Below are 17,840 nucleotides of genomic sequence, written 5' to 3' on the forward strand. Positions count from 1 at the left end.
TTCATTTACTGCAAAGGTGCTGTGTATGAAAACCAGTTATCCGAGATGCACATTCAGCAGGGACACCCCACTGATTCCATCAACATTCATTATTTTAATGGCTAACACTGATGTTATGGGAAGGGGATTCACAAGCCAACGTGTCCCCCCCCCCCAAATTGCTTTGCAACCCATTAATTCAGGGGTTTTCAACACCAGCCCTCACAACCCCTCCAACATGTCAGGTTTTAAGGATATCCCCGTCCCACCTGTGCTGAGGCTGGGACATCCTTAAAACCTGACCTGTTTGGGGGTTTTGAGGACTGGAGTTGAGGGGTTCCTGTTAAATAAAAAACGTATACAAAATAAATAAATGGTGCCACCATATTGCTGCCGTCGTGGTTATGGCATGGTTAACTTGACCCCCCCCCGGTTCCGTACATGTTTTAAAATACAGGACTCCCTTTACCATGAAGCTCATTTGGCCGTCTATATCTATATATAAAACTCAAAAGTGTTTGATTGTTAGTAGATGTGAGGAATCTCATTGGTCCGTCGGTCCGCCCGCGGCTCGCCCCCCCCCATGCCTCTAATTGGCCACGAGGTACGCTGACATCACGGACACACCTACTCCACTGTGACACACACATACTGCCACAGACTCTCACCCCTGCAGACTCACCATACCCCCTGTGACTGTCACCCGAGACTCTGAAGCCTAAACTGGGCCCTCAGCATAGCCTCGGACACTCTCTCCCTGCGGACTCACCCTACCCACCCCTGGGATCACCCACTTTCCAACCCTCTCCCTGCGCCCTTTACTACTGCTCCACCTCCTCAATCATCACACACCTCACTTTCAAACCCTCTCTCCACCTCTCTACCTCCTTCAACATGTTAAATAAAAATGATCCCTCTTATTTCCTGCATTTGTTTTTTATGTTCTATTGCATTATGATTCCAGAAAATTAAAACAGGTCAACCGTTACAGATATTTGCGGTTATTCCGTTATTCCTGAGTTTCTGGAGGTCTTCGAACGTCTCTCGTTACTAATAACCGTTAACTGTCCCTTTTCTTCAAATTCTCCAGTGTAGTAATATTTTTGTGTGACTAAGGCAGTGGCTTTAAACCTTTTTTTGGTTAGGGAACTCTATAATTATATTGTGAAATCCTGAGGAGACCCAACCCTCTCCAGTAGTGCGTCTGAGATCAGATGCATTGTAAGAACCCCCAACCCTCTCTAATAGCGCGTCTGAGATCAGATGCATTGTAAGAACCCCCAACCCTCTCTAATAATGCGTCTGAGATCAGATGCATTGTAAGGAACCCCAACCCTCTCTGAGATCAGATGCATTATAAATTCTTCTATACTTGGTACAGTACAATTTTCAAATGAACTGTAAATTGCAGGGAACCCTTCAGGGATTCTCAGGGAACCTCTGTTGAAAAACACCAGATTAGGGACTTTAATCCTTCTAATTTTGTGTGTTAATTAATGTAAATAATTATTTCTGAACATCTATAGTGTATTTTTGGGTCTTCTTATAAATGAATGCAAAAAAAAATAATTCTAAAAGAATTGCTTACAAAAAAAATATAGAAGCAGAGCTGAAATTTTTAGATATTTCCAAATAAACAATGCAGGGGGGGAAAAAAATGTTTCTTATTGCATCATGATTCTCAGCTGTATGTTGTTATGTCAGGGGTGCTCAACTCCAATCCTCAAGATCCACCCCCACCCACAAAAAAAACAGGTCAGGTTTACAGGATCTCAGCTTCAGTACAGGTGGATCAATAAGTCCCTGCTTCAACACCGGTAGCCCAGTCCCTGCTTCAGCACAGGTGGCTCAATCAGAGCCTCTGGTTGAGCCACCTGTGCTGAAGCTGGGCCATCCTGAAAACCTGACCTGTTGGGCACACCTGTGTTATGCCATGGTCTGAAGCCAAATTACGTCTCAGCACAAAGATAGAGCCTGGTTCCCCCGGGTTCAGTGCTTGGGTTTTCCCTAGGCTTTAGCATGGTGAAGAATGGCGTTTGCTATCAACACGCGCTATTACTGTCTGGGAACAAGCGAATGTGCCCGTTTCCTGCCTGTGCGAGACAGCTCATTACCATATTATTAAGACTTCTCGCAGATTGTCCTCTGGTTACCTCTCTTCCGATCACAAGCTGTTGATATCAGAGCAAGCAGGAATACAAACGCTAGGCAACGTACTCCCTCCCCACCCCCCCACCCCAAATAATGGACGACATTTCTGAGGTTCTGAGCTGCACCTACAGGGGGGGAAGAGATCACACTTACATTATCTATGCCTTGGGTATGGTGGCTGGTTTGTTTCAGACTCGCTGACCTCCTTTTACTGCAAAAAATAGCCCGAGGGACGATTCTGACGGGACGTTGTGGCTAATTCACATAGCTCCACACTAGAAGAACTAATCATGGAGCGACCTTCTCTGTTTACTTTAGCCGCTCCATTTAACTTTCGCTAGGAAAATAAAAATGAACGTGCTTGCAGCCTGAACTAAAATAAATAAATAAAAATAACTGTATATATATTTTAATTGGATTGCTACGTGTGTGTATCTGTGTGCATGTATGTATGTGTGTATATACATATATACACGCGTGTGTGTGTGTGTGTGTGTGTGTGTGTGTGTGTGTGTGTGTACACACGTGGCACTCCAATTAAAAAAACCTTTAAAACGACATTTAACATTGTGGGTCCGGGTTCTGAGCTTGCTAAATTGTGTGTCTAGTGTAAGTTGTTTGGGATGTCTGCGTGTAAACTCACCCATCCCACTTCTGTTTAATTACCTCACCTATCCCCCACCCACCCCAACAGGTCAGGTTTTCAGGATATCCCCGCTTCAGCACAGGTGGCTCGACCAGTCCCTGCTTCAGCACTGATGGTGCAATTTAATCAGTCCCTGCAATCATTCCGAGGCTGAGAGGCTCAGTCTTTGACAGCCTCCGATTGAGCCACCTGTGCTGAAGCTGGGATAGCCTAAAAACCTAAACTGTTGGGGCGGGGGGGGGGGGGGGGGGTGTATGGACTGGATTTGAGCACCCCTGGAGTAATCTATTGAGAGATTTCCCCCCCCCCAGGAGAGAGGTGGCGATGACCTTTTACTTATTCATTATATTGGGGCACATCTGGTTATTTTAACCAGTTCTAACTGCACCGTAGCTCACACACAGCACATATGGTGTTCCAGAAGTTTAACCCCTTAGGCACTGCATACATGTCACACATGCTGTTGGCTATATTATTGTTTAGTTTCCTCTATGCAGTGAAAGAAATACAAAGGACACAGTATACAACAGGTAGTGTAGTACCCTCTTCTAGGGTTTCAGGCTTGAAATGTTTTGGCCAAAGGATCGTACTAAAACACCCATACGTACCAGAAGAAAAAAACTAAGAAAATACACAGTAATGAACGAAATCATTTGTTATGTTGGATGTGCAATGGGCTTCTTTGTTTATACCAAGTGTGACATTTCCAAAGCCACGAATATTATTCAATTAAAAAAAAATAACAATAATAATGAAGGGTAGAAATAATACTGCTCCCTTTTTTCCCCCCAGGCATCCCAGGGGTTAAATATCACTCCGCAAACTCTGCAGCCAAAATAAACTAGCGATCCACTCTGGTTCCTACTGGTATGAAAATAAATAAAGTAATGTCAGATTGATGCAGTAACCCCCCTGTTCAGAACCAGGAGGGACAAAAACACATTGTTTGAAAGAAAACAAAAATGGAAACGTCTTCACGAAGACGAACATGACAATTCTCTCATCAAATTAATCCAAGGGATTTTCATGGGCAGGATGGGCAACTCCACTCCTCAAGGGCCACCAACAGGTCTGGTTTTCAAGATAACCCTGCTTCAGCACAGGTGGCTCAATCAGTGGCTCGGTCGTAGACCGAGCCACCTGTGCTGAAGCAGGGATATCTTGAAAACCACAGCTGTGGGTGGACCTCGAGGACTGGCGTTGGCTACCCCTGCCCTAGAGACGGTGGCGGGTTTTTATGGATTGGGGCTGCTGCATATAGCGTAATGATGTTGTATTGACATGAAAGGCTAAAGCATGCGTTCCCCTCCAAGACACCCGGGCTGGTGTCATTCCAGATTAGGAGTCTCTGCCTTGGTAAGGTGAGATGGGCTCCCCTGGGCAGGATCGGGAGGTATGAGTCACTGCCTGGCTCAGACAGCCGCTGGCCATGTAAAAGACCAGAAACAAAGAGCAGCGAGATCTTTTGGGGTGGAAACATATAATCTGACAGTCTGTGGGTTGACCTTTCCTCTCAACTCTGGCTTTATTAAAAATGGGGAGAATGGGTTTATGTTGTTTGATGGAATATTAGGCGTACCACACATTGCAGCCCTGTAGACTTCTGACCCGCAGATCACTGTGCGCTAAGAAACTCCACTGAGAGATGCGCGGAGACAGCACAATGTCTAGAAAGCCCGATGGGACTTCTGTGCAGACAGGAGACGTCAGTGCAAAGCCTGGGGGGCCCCCAGCACCACACTAGACACCAAGTGGATCAGGATGTCGAGGTTATGTATGAGGAGCAGACAGAGAAACACAACCCAGCATCCAACCATCTGGGTGCTGCAGTACATGCCAGCTTCAGCACAGTTTGATCCGGCCGTGACCTCACCGCTCTCTTTCCTTAGCGATTTGTAGCCCTACACTCAGGATTTAAAAAAACCCAACACAAACAGGACTACAAATCCCAGAATCCCTATAGGTGATTACCACAAGGAAGGAGCCACAAGATCCTGAAAAACGGGAAATCAAAGCAATATGTGGCAGGCCTCTGGCACTAAAAAAAAAACACAACAAAAAACACAGGCAACACATCCGAATTAAGGTTTGAGATTGTATTGCTATGCAATATTTGGAGGGTTCCTGCATTATCAGGATTAGCTTGTGACTGCACTGTAATGTGTATGAGACAGTCTACAGCAGGAGTGGCCAACTCCAGTCCTCAAGGGCCACCAACAGGTCAGGTTTTCAGGATATCCCTGCTTCAGCACAGGTAGCGCAGTGTGCCAAAGCAGGGATACCCTAAAAAACCTGACCTGTTTGGTGGCCCTTGAGGACTGGAGTTGGCCACCCCTGTTCGACTGCATGGATATCCACATAGCATAATAAAGTCTCTATGGTGCCCTGCGAAATAGATTGGCGCTTTATAAATAAACGCCGGTAACCATAATAATATGGCGTTGGTAATTAGGTATGCACCGTTATGACAACGCAGAACACAAAACAAACAGTTTAAATCCCTGCCAAAGCAGCACGCAGAATACACAAATAAGTGGCCCAGATTCTACATTGTACACTTTTGAAACATGTAAGATAATTGCCAAAAAGAACAAAAACATTAGGGTCGCTAAAAATATCTTGCATATAACCGAGCCATCCAAATCACTTTTTTGAGTAGTCACTTATAGTATTAGATAGTAAGCTCTTCGGGCAGATGCTCCTTTTCCTAACGTTACAGTAATATGCTTCAGGCATAAAAGTAAGTATTACTGCTGTGACGTGCTATGTACCAGGATGGCGCTATATAAAGATATGCATACATACATATATTGGCCCAATTTACCAAACACCACCAGCTAGTCTTTAAGCCAGTTAATAGTAACAAACCAAATACAGCTCAACCCCGTTATTGCGCGATCCGCTTCAACGCGAATCCGCTTATAACGCGGTCTGAGCATGGCTCCCAATTTTAAAACCTCAATTTTGTGGACCCCAAGGACTGCGTTATAACGGGGTTCAGCTGTACATACATAAACAAATGTTCTACTTCTGAAAAACTGTATTCTTATTTCCCTCTTTACATAAATGTATATAACATGTCTCCATATTACATATTTGAGACAATAACATTGGTATGGATCACAAATATAACCTAGTTTGGCTGCTATAAGATTGTACTGTAATGTTCTTTTATATCTGTGATTGCCATTTTACAGAAAGAAGACAATCAAAATAGAACAAAACGAAGATACGAAATCTCAATAAATGTAGGGCCAGGCATGTAACAGAAACATCTTAAGAATGGATCAGATACCAGTACCCAGCCAGGCGGGAATCAGCCAATCAAAAAATAAACTGGGAAGACATTTGCAGAGTTACGCTTTCACTGCCACAGCCCTGCAACTCATTGCCGGCAAAAGGGCAGCCCGAAGATGTACCCCGGACCTACACACGAGGGGCCCTGAGATACAGAGTACGTCATGCATTAAAGGAGCAAAACATTTTTTTACCACAGGATTGAAGCAGGGGGTCTCCAGACATGAACCCCATTCATTTCAGCTCCGGGGACCCCCTGCTTACCAAGATACTTCCCTTTTAAGTGGGTACTGGTAGCCGTTCCGGCTGAGCCAGCTGGGTTTTAAAGTTTAAAGCTCCAGCGTCACGTGGGCCAATAGGAAGCCGCACCTGATGATGTCACGGCCTCTTACTGGCCAGCAGGGCACAGGAGGTTTGCAAAGCAGCCATTACGTGAACCCTGCTAGCCAAACGCAGCGGCTACCGGCACCCCCTATGGAGGCAAGTATCTGCGGAAGCAGGGGGTCCCTGAAGTTGAAATTAATGGGCCTCAACTCCAAAGACCCCCTGCTTCAATCCGATGTTAAAAATATATATATATATATATATATATATATATATATATATATTCTTTAAAAAAGTGCTTGGATTGACGCTTTAAATACTGGTTTTCTAAGGTTGACATTGCGTTCACTGCTTGTCCACGTCTGTTCCAGTCCTGGGGGGAGAGAAGTGCTGAAAAACATTGGCCTTCAGGAGCTCAAGGAGCCCCCCCGCCCAGGACGAACCTGAACTAAGGGAAGTGGAATGTTTCATAAAGCTAAAAGCAGCTGAATGGCAGCTAAAATAAACAGTATTTCTGTGGCAAACAAACGCTGTGGATGGTTTTACAAATCTGTATCTGAGGTATTTTGGTGATAAGACCAAAGTCACGGCAAAATGGTTTATTTTTTGTGTTATTCTTTGCTTGGAAAGTCATTATGCTATCATTAGTCCAACAGATAAATATAAGTAGGGGATATGCTTGCATCCAGCAGATCCGGAGGGGGGAGGGGACATCCCTTTTTCACAAGATTAAATAAGTAGGATTGTTACTTTAAAGGGCCTTATTCTATATATATGCCAACGCGATGTAAAAATGGAATCCATTTGGAATATTTGGCCAAATGCAACCCCAGTTGCATCTTTCTAAGGATGCTAATTATACTGATCATTTGTTTACCCGATACCTAGGACTGCACCTTTACAAATCCAAATATGAATGGAGCCGAGCTGGAGAAATTAATTATGCATTATCTTTTGTCCGTAGTAATTCCACCCCCCATTAACTACAACAAGGTGGTGGTGTCCACCAGCCAGTTTAAGTTCCTCTATAGTTATTTTAATGGTGACCTGCCACGATATATTTGAGCTTTCCGCGATCGGTAGAATTGTAACTGCAGCGGTCACTTAGGCCGTGATTATAGTAAAAAACAGCGGTGGCGTTGCGTAAGGTTGATGCCGCTGGCGCCAATTTCTCCCCCCAGAAATCCTATCGAGGTTTACATACCAGTCTGCAGGGCGGCAGACTCCTGAAGAGATATTTTCACATTTCTTTGTGGCAGGTCGAAGGCCACGTCATGTGAGCGGTTCAGCCAATGAGGGCGAACCGTTCACGGCCACGCCTCCTTGTCTCCTTGATCAAAATGCCGCTCGGCGGCAGCATGAGGGCGTCATCACCAGATCGCGCTGCCGCTCAGCGGCATCTGGTATAATCGTAGCATAAGGCAGGGGTACTCAACTCCAGGCCTCAAGCTCACCCCCCCCCCCCCACCCAACAAATCAGGTTTTCAGGATATCACCGCTTCAGCACAGGCGGCTCGATTAGGTGGCTGAAGCAGGGACTGACTGGGCCACCTGATCAATTTGGGGGGGGGGGGGGGGGGGTGGTGGCTTGAGGACTGGAGTTGAGCACCAAGGGGCCAATTTATTAAATGCGGTCAATGCAAAAGTGCATGGAAAAGGTATGTACTGTAATTTGATGCAAAAAAGAAACATAAAAATTATCTATGCGTCAAAATTGTACGGTGTGACATCTCATTAACATGACAATGAGAGAACACAATTTACTAGAGGGCCCATTGACCAATATATCTCCCCCAAAAAGTATATAAGTAAAATCATGATCGTCATATTTAAAGGTGTAATCCCCCCCCCCCCCCATAGTCAGCCAGTTGAATTACTATGGAGCTTTCTTATCCCACCCAATCCTTATCAGAGATCAATAACATTAAGGGGAGCAGGAGGGAGGACTCTGGCTGTACAAGCACTTGCTGATCACAGTGACATCACACAGTGACATCACACAGTGACATCACACAGTGACATCACACAGTGACATCACACAGTGACATCACACAGGAGGGGAGCAGCCTGGGGAAATTAAACTCCTCCCAAGTTTTAAAAATTGCTGAGATTTGGGCCCCCTGGTTTCGCCAAGCAGGTATATCCCCATATATAGATTAGAATATTCGGAACAGAGTGATACATGTGGTAACTAAATTGTTGTGTACAATGCTATATTTTTACAAATGCTTCCCCTCCCCCACCTTCCCGCCCCCCCCCTTTTTATCTGTTATATGTTTTGTTAATTCTTATTTTGTATGGAAAAACGCTCAATAAAAATTCAAGTAATAAAAAAAAATATAACACAAAAAAAACAGATACGCAAGAGATTTGGGGTAATTTATTTTTATTTTTATTTATTTTTTTAAAGTATCAATTACTCAGATGACGACCCGTAAAGCAGCAAATCATGCGTTTAGTTGTTTTTCATAAATTTGAAGCAAGGGGTCTCTGGAGCTGAAGCGGAGTGACCCCCATCTCCGGGGGACCCCCTTCTTAACTCCGTAGGGGGAACCGGTATCTCTGCTAGGTTTAAATGTTCTGCGTCACGTGGGCCAACACGAAGCCAGGGGTGATGTGACGGCTTCCTATTGGCCTGCGCAGTACATGGGACATTTAAGCCACCATTATGTTAGCCCCAACTAGCCCTGCTGGAGGTGCTACCGGCACCCCCTTCCAAGTTAAGTATCTCTGTGGTAGCGGGGGCTGAAATTAACCTGGTTCCGCTCCGGAGACCCCTTCAAGACAACAAAAGGGTCACAGGAGTGCTGCTTTAAATATGTCCCTGGAATTAGTTCACTTTGGTCCTTGGAGGGATGGCACTTTTGAAAGAGCCTTTCCCCAGATTTAGAAAAGGTTAATCTTTTGCGGAGGTATAGTCGGCAACAGGCCTCTCCTTTGGTCTTACTCTAAATTGTGTCAACATTTTCACCCAAAAATACATTTATTGGAGTATGATTAATGCAGGTGCAGACATTATTTGCATTAGCAAAATAAACCTCTCCCCCACAGCCTGCTCCAGCTAGATTTTATGTTCTAAAAATTCACTGTGTCACATTTTAAAAGTAGCAGAATAGCAGCCCCTTGTAAAAAGTAGAACGTTTAAATCAAGCAAAAGTAATCAAAATGAATGCAACGTGCAATGCCGATGAATTTTTAGCGTTAAGCAAAATCGAAGCGCTTAGGCGAGTGAAACCTTTTGCACATCTCTCTTCTAGATACGCTGGGCGTGAATCCTGCCTGTTCTACGTGTATAGCTCAGCTAAATTATGGCGACAACTTCATAGTAGGCATTCTGGGGGGCGGGGGGTCATTTATCTTAATCTTCCAGCTGCAAACCAGGGCAAATGTGCTGCGAAAACACTGCACATAGGAAACTCCCATTGGTTTTAGTTGGAATGTTTTTCTTAAAAGAGCAATTCCCACTTTTGTTTTTTCTTCTTCTTTACTCCCCCTCCCCTCCAGATGGGAAGCAGGGGTTTCAAGGAGCAAAAATGCATTCATTTCAGCCCAGAGGAACCACTGGCTCCCCAGATACATACCTATAGAAAAAAAGGTAGCCCAGGTGCCTTTCCCCACCAGAGTTAACTAAAGTGGCGTCTTAAATCTCCTGCGTCTTTGCGATGCCGGAAGGAACCCGGGAAACCATCTGCGGCGGTTTCCTTTCGGCCCGCGCAGGGTGGCTTTAAATTTGCAGAAGTGCGGCGGCGCCGCCTTTCCTTGCGTCTTCGGAATCAAGTGATCCCCGGAGCCGACATTAACGCAGTTCAGCCATGTAAAAGAAAAAAAGGGGGGGGGGGAGGGAGGGGTTGTGGGGAGGACTGCACCGTTAATGGATCTGGTCGGGAGAGAGGGAGGGGGTTTGCACCAGTCTTGCTGCCGAGAGACCCTCACGGTGGGGGGGGGGGGGGGAGGGAAGTCATCATTAATACACCCACGTATAATAATAATAATAGCATGTTCTTGTATAGCGCTGCTAGTTTTACGTAGCTCTTTACAGAGGCATTTTGCAGGCACAGTACCTGCCCCGTGGAGCTTACAATCTATGTTTTTTGGTGCCTGAGGCACAGGGAGATAAAGTGACTTGCCCAAGGTCACAAGGAGACGACACCGGGAATTGAACCAGGTTCCCCTGCTCGAACCTCAGTGCCAGTCAGTGAGATTTGTAAAGATGTAGAAATAAATTGTTTGTGTGAATATACATTACACACATATACCGGTGTGAATTATTACATTAACGGTGTGGCTGTGTCCGTGCGTGGCTGACAAGGATTTTGTGATTGGTTATATACAGCCGTCAAATTACTGCCGGTTACAAATATTGCATTTTAGGCCACATGGCAAATAAAATTCCTCCTCGGGTGAAATCTTTTCTAAACATTAAATTTTTGCAAGATTCCATACAGTCCAAAACGTTCCTTTTCATCCAGCGCCCAATAAAACTTGAAACCGGATCTCCCAGCAAGCGCTCGGCTTTATTGATTTATTTATTTTTACAGTAGCCCATAGTAGAGCATGAGTGGCCAACTCCGGTCTTCAAGGGCCACCAACAGACCAGGTTTTCAGGATATCCCAGCTTCAGCACAGGTCACCCAATAATAAGCTAATTTCATACCAATTGCTTATTAAACAGCCAAGTGCAGATTTTCCCACAGAAACTCACTTGTAAGTTAAGGTCATGTAAATATATATGGCACTGATGTTATAAACAAACTGTTTAAACATAATAATGCTCAAGTCTTTCAACATATCTGAAATGACATTGAAATAAGCTTGTTGCCTTTGTACCTCTTCTGATCTGGCCCCTTTGGAGAACTCCCTGGACCCTCTCAGTTCGAAATACATGGGGAAAATACTTTCCCAAAATTTGAATTTGCCGCAAAACAAACCCCCTCTCAGCTTTCCCCACATTTTCGCATATTTGCCTACTTGTTGGGAGTTCAGGGAGGGGGATGGGGGGGGGGGGGGAAACAAGCCGCCCCTACTTGAATTTTCTTATTTTTCCAAACGTTCGAGAAAAATCTATTTGCCCCCAGGTGCCAAGCCAGATCAAATTAACCGCTTCACTGCTGGAAAGGCCAGCAACACATTACAAAGGGGCGAGTATGATGACAGTGGTAAGTTTAGTGCAGGGGTAGTCAACTCCAGTCCTCCAGGGCCACCAACAGGTCAGGTTTTCCCTCAGTCTTCGACTGAGCCGCAGATTGAGCCAACTGTGCTGAAGCAGGGATATCCTTAAAACCTGACCTTTTGGTGGCCCTGGAAGTCTGGAGTTGGTCACCCATGGTTTAGTGGGTTAAATCTTGGTGATTGATACTCTACAGTGTCGGGTATCTTGCGGCACAGCACAGTGCCACGGGACCACCGGCATTTGCCGTGATGTAGCGATCGCATGACAGCCCCCGCACCGCGGCTGGTGGCAATCCAATTCGGCTTCGTTGGCGCACACCTCTCCGATGGAGGGGGGTTGCCGGATCAGCCCCTGGGAAACAAGCGTTTCCCCATAACGTACAGTACCTGGTACAGACGCAGCCCGATTTACGGTCCCCGGAGCTGCGGGATAAAAGCGAAACGCGGCGACTCCGGAGACAGTAAAAGCCGAGACTCCATTCGGGGGGTTGGGGGAGTGTCCGTTCTTCCGAATGGGAACCCCCGCTGAGAGATTTACCGCTGCCGGAGAAGGGGGCGGGGGGGAGAGATAACGTAGTCAGGATTCACCCGGCAGCAAGAGCATTTAACCTGGCTACATGTACGTTATAAGGGAAACGTAAAGGTTAAACGTATATATACATATTTTACATATATCTTTCAAAAGCATCAACATTTTTCATATGTTTTCATTTACAGTGTGGACTCTGAATAGGACACTGGTTGGTTAACCTTAAGAGCAACAACACCCCCCTGGAAAACTATATTAGTTTAACTTATATGTTGGTAACTATTAAGGTTTGTAATGAAAAAAAAAAGGAGGAAGAACTGCTTACAAAAGGAGAGGAGGATGTGCAGGGCTCGTGCTGTAGACCTGACAGCATTCAACCCGGTCCCACCTTGTTGTTAAATGTGCTAACCTCGTAGATGTAAAGATACTGACGGCAGATAACCGGACACTCCCAGCAAATCGTGTCTGTGTGTGTGCGCGTGTGTGTGTGCGTGTGCGTATTTGTTTTCTTTCCTTATGGAGCAGTTGCTGTGTACAGATATTTTCCAGACATCCTGTTCTCAGACCTGGCCCTGCACAGTTTACAATCTTCCTGCCTGAGGCACTAAAGATAAAGCAGGTCAACAGCAAAAGAGTTAAAGCAGCAGCCATTTTTTTGGGGGGGTGGGGAGGTTTAATTTTTTTTAAATGTTTTTTTTGCCCTTTCCAACTCTCTTTTTATTTTCAAAATTCAATGCTTCGTTCAGGAGACAGAAGTGTATTGAAATATTAAATGTCCTGGAGGCTAAAATAACAGTCTTCCCAGGACTCCGGTGCATGGCAACCTCAGAAGCTAGAGAGAGAAAAATCGGAGCCAAAAGAAGGGGGTCCCTGGACCGGATCTTCATTCATTTCAGCTCTAGCGGCACCCTTGACTCGCGAAACACACATTGGGATAGTTAAAACCCCATCATCACGCGGTCCAATAGGTAGCCGCTCCGGACAACGAGACTTCCTATTGGCCCGCAAAAAGCATGAGATTTAAACCGCCATTTTCCAACCAACTATGGCGTAGGTGCCACATTATGGCGTTTGTGCATGACCCCTAAAGAAACTTGCCCACGGCCACACGGACTCAATTTGAACGGAGATTACATCAATAGCAAACAACGCCCTTTCCATTATCACTGCTGAAGGATGGGGCACACCACGCAAAATCAACATGCTGAACCGAACATGTGTTCTGCCTTCATTAAAGGTTATCTTCTACATAATTATCATTTATTATAAAATATTCAAATGAATACATTGATTTGAAAGGATTGGTGGTGAGACTCATCCTTGAAATGATCTTGTGAAGATAAGATGAAATTGTAAAATTTGACAGGCAACGTGCAGGTGGAAGGATATAATCATGGCCGGTTTAACAATGTTGCCGCCCCTAGGCACTTACCTTTTTTGCCGCCCTGGCCTCCTCAACATGTAGCGTCCCGACGTCACGTTTCCATGACAACAGGACGCCACATGGAGCGACGCTGAAGGAGAAAGAAAGAGACCTGTGCAGAGGCCCTGCTGTAACGTTGCTGACTGCCGGACAGGATACGGACCCGCAGGGCAGAGGTAGGGAGTAGTACACCGACATTGGCCTGGGATCAGAGGTCTGGGATTCAGGGGTAGTCAGTTCCGGGGTCGAGGCAGGCGGCAGGCAAAGGGTAGTCAGGTCCGGTTCCGAGGTCAAGGCAGGCGGCAGGCAAGGGGTAGTCGGGTCCAAACGACATCCAAGCACAGACAGTCAAAACAGAGGCAAAGGCAGAGCTCATACATAACAAGGTACCAAGTACTTTGCACGAGCAAAGACTAGTAGCAACTGCCTGCTATTTAAAGACCAGAAGCAGCTGCTGGCAATGAGTACCAAAGAGAGGCTGATTTCCTGAGGGCAGGAGTGCCAGGAAGCAAAATGGCCACTGTAGTATCAGTAAGTGTGAGGTCATATCCTGTCGGCAGCCATCTTGGATTTTCAGACAGATCCCTTATACTTGCCCTCTCCCCAGCAGGGGCAAGAGCGGGGCCTCTGTAACTGCACCCCCCCCCCCCCCCCAAGAAATATGCGACCTGGGCCTAGTAGGTCGATCAGGCATTCTGAATCTTTCCCCAAGAAACCTTCCTCCTTCCTGCATCAATTACTTGGTTTCAGCAGGATACATCACTCTGCTTGGAAATGTTCATACATACATCATACAAGCTGTAAAGAGCACTTGCGTAATGTAGTATTCTGACATGGGGCATGGAAAGATCCGTGCTGTACGTGCAGAATGAAAGAAGAAAGCAACTCCAGTCCTCAAGATCGCTCAACAGGTCAGGTTTTCAGGATATCCCTGCTTCAGCACAGGTGGCTCAATCAGTCCCTGGTTCAGCAGAGCTGGCTCAATCAGTCCCAGCTTCAGCACAGGTGGCTCAATCAGTGGCTCAGTCTTCGACAGCCACCTGTGCTGAAGAATGGATATCCTTAAAACCTGACCTGTTGGGCAGGAGTTGAGCACCCCTGCTCTAGAGAAAGCAGCGTTTACTAGCAGTGGTAATCGTTTCGGTCGTAACCTCGGACCTTTGAGAAACGTCGTCGTTGTCCACTGCTGCTAAACACCGCTTTCACAAGACCACGAGAGTGCTTTCTTTCATTCTGCACATACATACATAGCAGATGTTATTAACCTCCGTCGCTCTCAAAACAGTGCTAAACAACGCGTGTCTTCTCTCCTTAACCATTGTTTTCGTTTTTGGGCCACCACGGGCCTATGGGTCAAGTGTTACCGGTGATTGAGGAAAGCAAAAAAAAGCTCTGCATACGTAGATGCATGCTTTACAGCCCAAGGTGTAGCGGATCTCATCTCCTCAAGCATGCAACCCCTTAACCCCTGTTTTCAATGGCCCTACTTCTAAATAACACGGTTGCAATGATGTCTGCTAATTATTGAGCTAATGCTGTAGAAGGAGGAGAATTTGGGTATAGATTAAAAAAAAGCATTTAAAAAAAAACAGAGCGATAGAAAATAATTTATGCGCAGATTCCTTATTACCTTCCGTTGCTTAATCATTTCATTTATTTATGCTTTGAAGATTTTGCAGTAATACTTTATCAGCTTTACAGAACACTGCAAGCGACAGGTCTGTGAATGAGCAGCTTAGAACAGTGTTTCCATGCAGGGTTCCGTGAGAGGATCAGCAGGGTGCTGCGGGATTTCCCCCATCTCGCAGAGCATGGAGAAAGCACGGCTGGTGCTAAGGGGCTCGGCAGTTTTCTCCGTCCTGATTGGCTGGTGCTGGATACTGCAGCCAATCAGGTGGTGGTGTCAGGAGCCTGGGGGATGTGGCCAAGAGAAAGAGGAAGCAGCATGGGCAGTAGAGAGGTGAGGGTGTCTGTGTGTGTCTGTGTGTCTGTGTGTCTGTGTGTCTGTGTGTCTGTGTGTCTGTGTGTCTGTGTGTCTGTGTGTCTGTGTGTCTGTGTGTCTGTGTGTCTGTGTGTCTGTGTGTCTGTGTGTCTGTGTGTCTGTGTGTCTGTGTGTCTGTGTGTCTGTGTTTTAAGTGAAACTTCTTCACACACACACACTGACACACACACACACACACGCACCGACTGACACACACACACACACGCACCGACTGACACACACACACACGCACCGACTGACACACACACACACACGCACCGACTGACACACACACACACACGCACCGACTGACACACACACACACACACGCACCGACTGACACACACACACACACGCACCGACTGACACACACACACACACGCACCGACTGACACACACACTCGCACCGACTGACACACACACTCGCACCGACTGACACACACACTCGCACCGACTGACACACACACTCGCACCGACTGACACACACACTCGCACCGACTGACACACACACTCGCACCGACTGACACACACACACTCGCACCGACCGACACCCACACGCACACAGAATGATACACTGACACACACAAGGAATTCAGTTACTATAAATATAGAAGTGCAAATAGCTAAAACACTAAGTCTAAGTCAAACTTCTTTGCGTTTTGGCACTGAAATTGTGTTTTGATTTTTAATTAAAAACAAACATCACCATCACAAATACAATTTCTGTGACAAAAACAGTGTCAAAATACAAAGAAGTTTCACTTAAAATGCGCATGCTCGGCATACACTTTTTTTTCTGTCCTGTTGTGTGTGCTCGTGTGTGTATTTGTTCAGTCCTGTTGTGTGTGTGTGTCTGTTTATAAAGCGCCATTAATGTACATAGCGCTTCGCAGCAGTAACACGTGACAATCATATAAATCTCAAATAATACAAATAACACAATGGGAAGAAGTGCTTCAGACTTAAAAGTAACATTTAGGAAAAGGAGTCCTTGCCCCGAAGAGCTTATAATCTAATTAGAAAGTAGGAAGAACGTACAGAGACAGTAGGAATGCGTTCTGGTAAGTGCGTCTGCAAGGGGCCAAGGTTTATGTAGGAGGTGTAAAGTATCAACCACGGAGCTACTCGTATGTTTCGTTAGGCCTCGCACATAGTGCAGGCGCGCGAGCAAAAGCGTAACGTCACGCGCACCTATGCTGTGCTTCGTGGCCTGCATGTTTGCGCGATGTACGGGCATGTCAGGGGGAGGGCGCGGGAAATTCAAACTTTGTCGCGCCAAGCACCGGTTGCCCCGTCGCGCTTGTGCTCGCGCGCACTATAGACATACACATTGGCGTCCTAGTGTTTGTTTCCGACGCCAGCAACGTCCCTTGCGCCGTCTCCTGCACTATGGACGCAGCCTTAAGCTGGTGAGTCTTAAAAGTGGATAGAGAGGGTGCTGTCGGGTATTGAGGGGAAGGGCATTCTAGAGGTGTGGGGCAGTCAGTGACAAAGGTTTAAGGCAGGAGAGTGTGTGTATGTATTTTCTCCTGTGTGTATTCTGTCCGTGTGCGTGCATTTGTTCTGTCCTATTGCGTGTGTGTGTTTGTCTTATGTGACTGCCCTAGTCTCCTGTGAGTGTCTGTCTCTGTCCTGTGTCTTCTGCGAGTGACTGTCCAGTTGTGGGGGTGTATTGTATTGTATGTCTTTATTTATATAGCGCCATTAATGTACATAGCGCTTCACAGTAGTAATACATGTGGTAATCAAATAAATAACAGATAATATAAATAACAGATCATGGGAATAAGTGCTTTAGACATAAAAGTAACATTAAGGAAGAGGAGTCCCTGCCCAGAGGAGCTTACAGTCTAATTGGTAGGTAGGAAGAACGTACAGAGACAGTAGGAGGGAGTTCTGGTAAATGCTTCTGCAGGGGGCCAAGCTTTATGTATCATGTGTTCAGAATATCCACAGTGCTATTCATATGCTTCTTTAAGCAAGTGTGTCTTAAGGTGGGTCTTAAAGGTGGATAGAGAGGGTGCTAGTCGGGTACTGAGGGGAAGGGCATTCCAGAGGTGTGGGGCAGTCAGTGAAAAAGATTTAAGGCGGGAGAGGGCTTTAGATACAAAGGGGGTAGAAAGAAGACATCCTTGAGAAGAACGCAAGAGTCTGGATGGTGCATAACGAGAAATTAGGAATGAGATGTAAAGAGGGGCAGAAGAGTGTAAAGCTTTAAAAGTGAGGAGAAGAATGGAGTGTGAGATGCGGGATTTGATCGGGAGAGGGATTTCATGAGGGGAGATGCTGAGACAGATCTAGGAAAGAGTAGAGTGAATCTGGCAGCAGAATTTAGGATAGA

At 46.0% G+C, this 17,840-nt stretch overlaps 1 protein-coding gene across 3 annotated transcripts in view; it reads right to left on the reverse strand.

The window, feature by feature from the left end:
* The window catches only part of RFX7 (regulatory factor X7), a 97,558-nt gene that overhangs the window by 44,858 nt on the left and 34,860 nt on the right, over positions 1-17,840 (reverse strand). The window contains exon 1 of one of the 3 annotated variants that reach the window (XM_075575751.1): positions 13,528-13,932. The exons of 1 other annotated variant lie outside the window; for it this stretch is intronic. In XM_075575751.1, coding sequence (XP_075431866.1) covers positions 13,528-13,556 — 29 coding nt within the window. In that variant the 5' untranslated portion in view covers positions 13,557-13,932. Of the gene's footprint in view, positions 1-2,283; positions 2,410-13,527; positions 13,933-17,840 lie in introns of those variants that run through there. One more of the 3 variants, XM_075575752.1, reaches the window with a different exon arrangement.

This window comes from Ascaphus truei, chromosome 18, assembly GCF_040206685.1.
Source record: "Ascaphus truei isolate aAscTru1 chromosome 18, aAscTru1.hap1, whole genome shotgun sequence".
NCBI lineage: Eukaryota > Metazoa > Chordata > Amphibia > Anura > Ascaphidae > Ascaphus > Ascaphus truei.